Source organism: Molothrus ater, chromosome Z (assembly GCF_012460135.2).
Source record: "Molothrus ater isolate BHLD 08-10-18 breed brown headed cowbird chromosome Z, BPBGC_Mater_1.1, whole genome shotgun sequence".
In the NCBI taxonomy this organism is placed as follows: Eukaryota; Metazoa; Chordata; class Aves; order Passeriformes; family Icteridae; genus Molothrus; species Molothrus ater.
Window position 1 is genome coordinate 23,787,375 of NC_050511.2, and position 11,039 is coordinate 23,798,413.

The 11,039-nt window shown below is 42.8% G+C and overlaps 1 protein-coding gene across 1 annotated transcript; it reads right to left on the reverse strand.

The window, feature by feature from the left end:
* Window positions 1–3,702: 3,702 nt before the first annotated feature.
* F2RL1 (F2R like trypsin receptor 1) lies at window positions 3,703–9,735 on the reverse strand. The gene is made up of 2 exons (XM_036403308.1): window positions 9,558–9,735; window positions 3,703–5,586 (listed from the first exon to the last, which is right to left on the reverse strand). The coding sequence occupies exons 1-2, from the start codon at window positions 9,628–9,630 to the stop codon at window positions 4,484–4,486; spliced, it is 1,176 nt and encodes a 391-aa protein (XP_036259201.1). The 5' UTR covers window positions 9,631–9,735; the 3' UTR covers window positions 3,703–4,483.
* Between the last annotated feature and the right edge of the window lie 1,304 nt (window positions 9,736–11,039).

The following is an 11,039-nucleotide window of genomic DNA, read 5'->3' on the forward strand; positions in this document are numbered from 1 at the left end:
TGACAGATCAAATACATCCGTAATGAAACTTAGGTCCCAAATGGCTGTTTTTGTAGGTAGGCATTATACTGCTTGATTCCCAGGGCAGTTACAACATAATGTGCTAAATATCTTCAGTCATCATACCACAGTCAGACAAAATGAATGCTAAACTTGGTGGGCACAGGTGGTATTCATTGAGGAGTTATGAAAAAACTTAAGGCAAAAAAAGCTGAATTACTCACTGAAGCGGGTTATCTTTTGCCAGAATTATACCTGAGTACTGGGAGCCAATGCTGTAATCAATAAAAGGTTCTGACATGTCAAGGGAAATATAGTTCCATAAGCTCAATACAAGTACTGAGCAGACAGTGAAGAGTCTAAGAAAGGTCATCACTATGGAACTTCTTGACCTTTCCGGTAAAAGTCACCACTGTTTTTGTTAAGAGAATTCTGGACCTAAAAATTTTATGGAGTTCTTGGAAGAGGCCAAGCACAAGTGGAGATAAGGATGATCCAGCATATCCAGTCTACTTGGATTTCCAAAAGATTTTTTTGGCACAATTTCTGATCAAAGATTTTCAAATAAAGTAGTCAGCCATGGAATAAGAGGGAAAGTTGTTCTAGAATAAGTGATTGCAAAGAAAGAAATACACAGTAGCAGAAAAACAGTCAGTCATCACTATGCCAGTAACTCACCAGTGTGGTGCCAGACTTGTAATGTTCTGCATGTTTATAAATGGTCTGAAGAATGTAAAGCACTGAGGAACAAAAGTTTGCAGCTAACATTCTAACTTGGCATACAGAACTATGGCTTGTGAAAAAACTGTAACCAGTCAGGAGAGAGATGTAATTAGACAGCTGCACAAAAATACCAGCTCATTGCTAAGGAGCAGGAGAAAAAAAAAAAATAAAACCAACATTGAATAGTCAGGGCTATTGGGGAAGCAACACAGTGCAAAATAGAAGTCATCACTATACCATCCACAGCTTGACTACTATGTGTCATTTGGAGACAGTGTATGGAAATGGGAAGGTCTGAGAGAAAGGAAACAAGTCTGTTGCTGAGTGGCTGACTGGGAAGGAACTGGCTATGACACTGCAATTTGCAAAGTACCTAAGAGGGAATATGATACTGGCTTACAAAATTTCAAGTGGATGGACAAGACAGTTAGGGACTTACTCATATTATCTTCTCCTTTAGGAATGAGGGGCCATCCAATGAAGACTGTGGGTCCTGATTCAAAGTGAATAAAGTGAGGTTGACAACATGACACTCAAATGAGGCCAGCCAAAAATTCTAATGCTGAAGGCAGCAGGATTTTGAGACACTGTGATGGGGGATGTGATTCTTGGCTGTGTTGGTTTTACTCCTACCTGAGTGTCTGCCTCTAACTTCTTTCTGTTGCTGTTACACATTCTCTAGTCAGATAGACCTGCTCAGCAGCAGCTTTCCTCACAGCTGGCAAGGACTTTAGCTGCCCCAGCCTTCGTCTCCTTTTTCTTTCTGAACTTCAGAGCACATTTCAACTACGCTCCAAACTGCAGCACACAAGTGGTGCTGGCCACATCTTCTGTGTATCTGGTGTGCTGGCCAGGTGCCTTGTGCAGCAGTCCTGATGTTTTCTTGACATGTCCCTTGATGCCTTGCTATCTTGTTGACCTCCAGAGGAGAAGGTGAGAAGATTACTCTAGCAGAGCTGGATCTACCCTGAGCCAAAGTGAGCAGAGCCATTCCTATGGTCATGGGTGGAGGCTTGCTCCCTGCTGCTTGAAAGGTTAGGCAGCTTCTGTGCTTTGACTTGCCTTGTAGCTGCACAGTGGAAGCATGTTGATGGTGAGACAGTCTGAGCCTCTCCCCTGTTCTGGACACAGAGCTCATCCAGCGAAACAACCAAATACTGTTCCAAGCCAAAAGTAAACTTTTCACCATCCTCCTAGTTTAACTTTAACCCAGAGCTGATCCACTCCACCCCAAGGTCACATTTGCTTGTGACAGTATGAAGAAACAGTGTGATCACACAGCTGGGTTAAGGAAAAGGCTAATCTATTTCTCAGGTGCGGCATAAGCTTGAGCTGCTTGTGAAAGCTTGACACAGTGCACATAAAATACACCTGATTTTCAACTCCCCGATGCTTTCATGAATGTTGCACTGATTATTTTTTAGCATCTAAACCTTTAATCAGCAATAGGCAGGAAGAATTTTTGGGTTCTCTTAGTGTTTGAATTACAAAGTTGGCACTGTTCAGGAATATATTAATTTTAAGCTGAAGACAATCACCTTTGTACCAACCAACCCTGCCCAAGGGTACAGCCTCCCCTTCTCCACTCCCCGTCCCAAAAAGGTTTAAGCAACCACCTCCACCCTCACAGGCTGTATTTTTTACCCCACCACTACCTGGCTGCACAGGCACATAATCAGCAATTCCAGGAACTAAATAAAATTAAATGAACAACCAGACAAGTCTAACTGCTTTGTTAATTGAAGCAAACTAATTCATGCTAAATTCAGGATAAGGATTTGCAATATAGCTACACAGAAAGAAAGCTTCACTTAAATGACTGAGCTCTTTGAATAGTATTCTCCAAAATCTGTCACACATCACAGAGCCCCATTTTAAAAAGAAATCATTCTATTTATTAGAACTTCTTTCTCAAGAAGCTTTCAACATACTGCAGTACCATCTAATTCTTACTTGTACCATTGGCAGACCTCCACTGTTGCCACAGGTAAGAAAGATCCTTCATTGCAGCCTGCTTTGCCAACCTGCAGGTGAAGGCTAGAAGGGAGAGATGGTCAAGAGGATCAGCACTTTCCTTCACAGGAGCTACAATAGAGTTGTCTAATTATTTGACAGGAATGACAGGAAAGAAACAAAGAGAGTATAGATATACAAACAGTGCTTAGTGCACTTCTGATTAAATAATGCAAGAAATAAATTTTGTTCCCCAAAAGACAGGCTATATGAAGCATGTCATATTTTAGACATTTAACAGTCATCTGTGAATCATGAGCAGTCTCTTTGTGGTATTATACAGACACACACTGCCAATCTATCATCTTTACAACATATAACCTATAACCTTTGTACTCCTGACAGAGCACAGGTAGGTATGTAAGTACATGAACTGAATGCCCTTTCTTCATATTACTCACTACTGCATATAGAGCAGGAAGCATACTGCTTACCATGATAAAGGGAACAGACTATGGTAAGAGTTCAGACAGCCTTTTGTGAAGACAGTGTAACTCTCTTAACTTCAAAATTCTTCCAGTGAGCTGTGGCCTCTTGTGTACGTTCATTTTCCACTAAGGATGCTAACACCTTCAGTTCAGTAATAAATATGCAATTATTTCCCTGCTCTTGTCAGGAAACAGGAAGAGAAAATTGTTTATGTCTGAGAAACATTTGTGTTCCATGTCATCTAGAGCTGGAATAACTCTCCACTCCTTAATGAGACATATGTTAATATACATTGCTATTTTAGCTAGGCCCTCTGAAATCCTATCACAAAACATCCTACTTTCATTGCTCTCCAAACAAACGTGTCATTAGGTAAATTTTACTTAACCCATTTAGACATTATAGCTACAGTTGTCATGCTTGTAACAATTGTTTGGAATATCATCTTTGTTATGTGAAGCCAGGCAAGCTGAACTAGTCAAGTTGAACTACTTTTGAAGTGCATGTAAAAGAACAAAAGAGAGCACTCAACTCAAATGTGTTACAAAAAAAAAATCTTATTTAGATGTCTTAAAAAATACAAGGCATATTTTATAAAATCAAATATCTATCCATCAAAACTTTGTTGTATATCCCCATATAAGATCATGTACTGGCAAATGTTAAGTAACAGTGGATAGTCTCAACTAACATTTTATCCCAGCGCTAGCTGATAAGATCAGCTTGTCAACTCAAATAGGATAACATTATAGGCTTTTGCTATGTTAGTATTTACAGCACAACTTGGAAAACAAAATATAAATTATATTATACCAAAGATAATAAGTAATCTAATCCAAGATGGTGAAGAGGATTCTCTTCTACTTCTCTCTACAGCTTCAAATGATAGTCAGTGTAAGCAGGTAGACAGAGCAAGGTCCTATACACACAATCTGTTCAGCTGCTTAATAGATTACAGTTACAGTTAAACAAAACAGATTTTTCTGGCAATTAAAAATACTAACAATACTGTGTAATATTCCAGAGACATTTTGCTTATTGGCAACTTTTATATTCAACAAGAATGTCTTCAGCCTCACTTCTAGGTCAGCAGCATTTTTGCACAGCATCTGAAATGTCTTCTTTTTTTCCCCCAGTTTCCCAGGAAGATTTATCTTCTTATAATTTCTACATAAAATAAGCAACTGTCAGTTCCAAATTCCAGACTTCAATGTAATTAAAATGCAGAGGTGTTTCATCAGACTCTCTTGTACAAAGTCTATTGTCACTCACATCCTTTCATCAGTAATAACAAAAGTTCACTTTTCTAAGATTAAACTCAGTAGGTTGATTTATTGGTCCTACTTGAGTTTGAAGAGTAAGAATTTGATTTCTTGAGGTACTTGCTTGATGAGAGAGACACTTGCATCCTCTGTGTAGTTCGCACACTTCGGCAAAGAAGAGCATATTTAAGGTTGTCTCTGAAGTCTTTTGAAATATAATAGTAGATGAATGGATCGATACCACTATTCAAAGCGGAAAGACACAGCGCAGTTATGTACCACACATACAGATGGCTCTGGCTGTAGGCTTTGAGGAGTGAATAGTGCACAATAATCAGCACATTGCTAGGTGTAAAACAGATGAGATACATGGACAGGACAACAATAATGAGTTTGATTGCTCTTTTTCGTTTCTTCCCAGTGCTTACATCTATGATGGAAGCGCTCAGGGTCTTAATCATTAGAATGTATGCGACAGCAGTGATGATAGCCGGGATTAAGAAGAGTCCAATTGCAAGTGAGAGGAAATAACTGAACATATCATGAGCCAAAACATTTTCAGGCAACACATCATGGCAGGTTGTGATGTTTAGATTTGAAATATATGCTGTCTGATTAACAAGATACAATGGTATGTTGCCCAACAAAATCAGTATCCAGATCGCAATGGAGATACCCAAAGCAATTTCTGATTTCTTTTTTGAATTCACTATGGGGTTCACTACAACCCAATACCGTTGTACACTGAGACATGTCATGAAAAGGATGGAACAGTACATATTTCCATAGAAAAATCCAACAAATACTTTGCAGAGACCTTCACCAAATAGCCAGTTATTACCATTTAGATGGTATGAAATCTTCAGTGGGAACCAGACAACAAAAAGAAGGTCTGCCAATGCCAAGTTAACCATATAAATCACAGCCGGATGTTTCTTCTTTGTTCGGAAAAAAAAGACCCAGAGGGCCATGGCATTGCTCGGCAAGCCAATTATAAAGACAAGTATATAAACAATGGGAATAAAAACTGTAGTCAGCTTTCCTGTGAGGACTTCTGCTACAAATTCATCCACCTTGTATAACTCTTCTGAGTTATTTGCAATTGGAACCTTATAGCCAATGAAACTTCTTCCTTTTGGTTTGCTGGAGCCATCATTCTCTAAAATTAAAAAAAAAAAAAAAGCTGTTACTGGTGTTGAAGTACAGACTTTTTGCCCTTTTAAGAAATAAACTAGATACAGTGATTTGCTCTGAACATTTACAGACAGTCTCATCAGCAGAAAAATTAAAACTGATATTCAAACACTTGATTTATCTTCCTTTTCTTTTAAATTTATGACCCAAAGGACAACCTTTATCCCTTCAAGAATTCAAGGATTCTACCAGAAACCAAAACACTTCTCCATGTCACCAGTGATATTAAAAATGCCTTGTTAAAAGGCTCCTACCACCTGAACAGTTACAGTAGAAACTGCTTCAACTACCCCAGGGCACCATTAGCTTTTCACAGAGAAGTGCCAGATCACTTGAGTGCTGGGTCACAGCAGGCTAATTTAACTGCAGTAGCTTTGCCAGTTTAGATGGCCCAAAAATCAGGTATGCAGTTAAAAGAGAACATATTACCTTTCAGACGAGCTAAAACCGAAAGTCAGAATGCCATGTCCAAAGCCCTGCACAAACAATCTCTAGGGCATGCCACACATTACAGTGTATCCAAACAGAAATTTGAACAGACTATCTCTGTGCATGAAGTTGCAAAAGCATCTGGGATCTCCTTCAGGAGAGTCGCTCCCTGTGATTTTTACTCGAAGTATCAGGTGGTAGAGCTGACACCTAAGGTTGCTTTATACACAAACTGCTGTCACTACAAGCTTTGCTCTGCGTCTTTGAATGCTGTGGGAGCTTACAAACCGTATGGGTGAGGCAGGTGCTCCTGACTCGAGTCCTGTAGGACAGACTTTGAACAGCCCAGTTCAGAACCTCTGCACATACAGCACAGTCCTCCTCTGCTAACAGGCTAAACTGCACAAGCAATATCCTGGAATCCACACCATTCTGAAAAGTCAGACATTCACCTATTGACATCCATTCCACACAGCTAAACTGTACGGACATGGAAGCTGACTGGTTTAGGGAGGATTATTTCTAAACTTTCAATCAATATTTGTGGTTTTGTTTAGCCAAAGCCCCCCAATTGTAATATAAAAAGAGTCTTTTTGAGTGCCTGAACAGTGAGCAGCCATGAACAATGTTGAAGCACAGCCTCCCCCTTTGTTAAAAATTATTAATACAGTTCCAAATGAAAAAATGCTTCCACCTTACATTTTAAAGAATTCTTACACAATATGTAAATACACAAGCGTGTGTTTCTCAGTACAGATTCCACAAGGCAGTCCACTTTAGATGGCTGTTCCTTTCAAATTATAACTGCAAAAGTCTGATGTACAGCATTGATTCCTGTCTAGACTCTGTGACCTTCTGAAAATGCATACAGAAAGATTGACACTCTTAAGAATTTTGAATTAAGTTAACTTTGATTCACTTGAGCACTTAAAGATCTCCAGACCCAGGCAGCCTTCTCTGGAAAACTGAGGTGCAAGAAAACTTTTTGCCTGTACAATGACATGGACAAATCTTTGCAGGAGACTGCATGAAGACAGAGGCTTAAATTATACTAACAAAACCACCATCCTAAAGAAAATTAATACAAATGCCAAATAGTCATTTTGGTCTATATGTGGTGTAATTACAACAAACAAAGCAGAATAATAAAAATTCTCCATTCAGACATTCAAGCCCCATGACCACATCCGCATACTGTTCACTGTACTGCAAAAGTTAATTATAATGCAGCAATCCTAGTTCCCTATGCTGAGCTATGAACAGGAGAACCCATAAAACCACCCTAAAGGACATAGCTTACAGATACCAGATACTGAAGTGATAATGAGCTAAGCAATGCTGATTTATTAGGCTCACAGCTTAGCTGAGAAAGATCCTGGGAGATGCTTGGAAGCAGACCCTACAGACTAAGTTGATAGCAGTGATCAGGATACAGTAATAAAATGCACCATACAGTGCTATGTTAAATACCTGTCCATCAGAAAGTGGTCGATACCATCAAATTCCAGTCATGCTATTTTTATTCCATTCCAAAGACTCAAATTATTGTAGAGAACCAGAAGAGTAAATACTACCACTTTGTTATTACTAAAGTTTTGTGATCAGATATAAAACAACGCTTTGCAATTGAAGTTCAGAGGTTAGGTAGGAACAAAATAAAAAGCCTCATCAAAAAGTCCTGAAGTGTTAGTGTGAGACACTACAGTAAGAGGTACACTAAAGTGGATGCACAGATACCTGAACCACAGACAGGACTTTGTACTGCAAGAGTGTCAGCATAGAGACAAAGGTTTGTTTTATTCTACTTTGTAAGACAGAGTGATTTCACAAACCAAGTCCTGTTTTTATGCTGACTTTAATTCGAGCCTCAAAACATACTGGGCAGCTTTTTTCACACCAACTAGCAACCTACACATATAAGGACACAGCGTCCTGTTACCCTGCAGTTAACACTCCCTCACTGAGCAACCAATCCTTTGTTAGGTATGTGCATTTCTACATCCTTTCTTTACTCATTCACCACTTGCCGTTTTCCATAACAATCGAGCTCTTTTCCAAGACTGAGTTTCACCCTGCTTGACTCACATACAGAGAATGCAGCTGACTTGCTAATCTGCCCATGGGAAAAGCGTTACTCTCTCCTCCCACAAAAGACTGTTTCAACACCTCTGCCATTTGTCCAGAAGATATAACCCACTACATACCAAACACAGGATTATGCCTACCCTGCAGACACAAAAGTTACAGCAGCACGGAGTATCCAAAAATTAACTAGTTTACTCGTGGTAGTAATACTCCCAACAGGACTAAATTTAAGATTATTCTGGGTTTTGGATCTTTAACCTCTCTCCCTCTTCCCCCAGAATTCCAAATTCCTTACTCCGTCCAGGTCAGACAATTAGGCTATTAAATGGCAGCTTGATTCAGGAACTCCGCTCTGAAGAACACAATTTGCAGTTACCTATTATCGATCCCTTGAGAAAATATGACGTATGCTTGGCTTCAATACGTATATAATGTATATCCTGTGCTTGGCTTCAATATTTGCACAATCTTTACGCATATGATTTTATTAGGTAAATAAGCCCGGTAAATGAAATATGGAAGGACACAGCGAAAAGGTATGCACAGATATGGCAATGAGGTTTATTACAAAACGTGGCAAAAAGTTAACTTCAAGTAGTGAAATATTAATATAGTTTAGGCTTTTTTCCTCAAACTGCACTTATGTTCAACAAGCAATAGCACAGACTAAAAAATTTAAAAAGAATCCTAGCTTTTTAAATCAGGGAAAAAAACCCAACATGGTCTTTAAAGATTTTTCATGTTTATCGCAAGGGGAGGTGGGAAGGGGACTATAGGAAGGTTGGACAGGGGCATTTTACAAGGCCACTAAGTGACAGGACCAGACGAAATAGTTTTAAATAGAAAGAGAGCAGATTTAGACTACACGGTAGGAAGAAACTCTTTATGTGAAGGTGGTGAGGGACTGGAACAGGTTGCCCACAGAAGTTATGGATGTCCCGTCTGCGCCAGTGTTCAAGGCCAGGCTAGACGGGGCTCTAAGCAACCTGCTCTAGTGGAAGTTGTCCCTGCCCGGGACAGAGGGGAAGGGTTGGAACTAGACGGGAGCTTTTCGGTCCCTTCCAAGCCAGACCGTTCCACGATTCTCTACAAGGCGAGCGAAGCCAAGCCCCACGCGTCCCACAAGCCCTGAGAGGGCTGCGGGCTGCTCGAGGCGCCCGGCTGTGCTTGCCCGTGAAGCGCTTTCCCCGACGGCCAGGGAGCCCTGCCCGCGGGTCCCGGCAGCCACACTGCCACTCACACGAGCTTTCCAACCCTCTCCGTTCCGGGCTCCCCGAACCCCAGACAGGCCAGACACCTGCCCCGCCGAGCGCCCCGCCGTGCCCCCGCCCGCGGCTGAGGGGCGGCCGAACCCGCCGGGGGTGCCGCGCTCGCCGCCCCGCTGATGCCAGCCGAGCTGGCAGCTCACGCCGCTCCGCTCACCTTCAGCAGTGGCGGCAGCTCGCAGCAGCACACAGAACAGCAGCACCAGGCACAACCCACGGCGTGCAGCCATCTCACCGCGCTCCGGCCGCCGCCACTCGGCCCCCACTCCCGGCCAGTTTCACCTGATACCTGAGCGGGGCGGGGCGGAGGGCGCGGCCGGGCTCAGGACCAGCCCCGTGGTGGGCGGGGCCAGGTCGGGCCCTTCCCTCGCGGCGGAGGGTGGCGGCGTAGTCCCGAAATGGTGGGAGTCGGTCGCCTCCGCGTCCGTTTAGCCCGGCGCAAAATGGCGGGTGCGCCGCAGCCCCCGCAGGCTGTTGGTCACCGTCAGGCCGTGCCTGGCAACCGCTCGGCCGCTGAGGGGCGGAGCAGCTCCGGGGGTCCCGGCTCTTACCCTGCTCACGCTGCGCCCGCGGTCACCCGTCCCCGAGCTCGCCGGTGGGCCCTGCCCGCGGGGACTGCGCTGTAAACGGCCCCTCACTGCCCAGTCTAGCTGAGCGGCGCGGCTGCAGGAGCGGTCCGTGCCAGGCTGCTGCTGGAGCAGGGCAGGATTGTTCTGTGCCACACCGGCAGGACCCAGCAGCGTTTAGTGGGGGCGTGTTACTTCGGCTGCCTCGTAACACACTGTGTTGTGCCTTCCAGGTTTCTTCCGTGTTATAACATCCCAGAATCGTGGAATCTTAGAATAGGGCATATTGGAAAAGGCCATAGAAATCATCTCATCTAGTCTCCCTGCCCAAGCAGGTTCCTCTGGAGTGCATTACTCAGGATTTTGTCCGGTCCAGTCAGCTTTTGAATACTTCTGGAGAAGAAGACTCCACACCTTCTCTGGTGAATCTGTTCAGTGCTCTGTCACCCTCACAGCAGAGAAATTCTTGCTCATGTTCATGAGGAACGTCCTGTGCATCAGTTTTTGCCTGTTACATTTCTTCTGTTGCTTGGCACAACTGTGAAAAGCATGGTCCATCTTCTTGACAGCCTCCCTTCAGATCATGAAAGACATTGATGAGGTCCCGTCTGTCATGGGTGGCTGCACAGCACTCCGGATAACAGTGAGTCCTCCCAGCTTTGTGTTGTCAGCAAGTTCTCTGGGGAGGCATCTGGCCCTTCATCGAAGTCATGGATGAGCACGTCAAACAGCCCTGGGCCCAGATATGTCATATATGTGTTACATGTGTCATATGACAGATAGGCAGGAAAATGTCTAATTGCTGCTTAACCCCCAAGCGTTTTGTGGTAGTACACTGGCATGAACCAGTAAGAAAGGTTAAGTAAGATGTTTCGACTTTGCAGCTTTAAGCTTAGAATACACCAACTTCCCTTTGGTTTTGCAAATAGGTATTTCAGGAACAAAATTAAGCACAAAGTAATGTAATCAGTATTTTCTGTTTATCTGCACAGATAAGAATTTTGAACGTTTTCATGGTCATCAAATCAAGCACACTGCTTACCAAATTCCAGAATTAAAAGCATGTGTTCAAC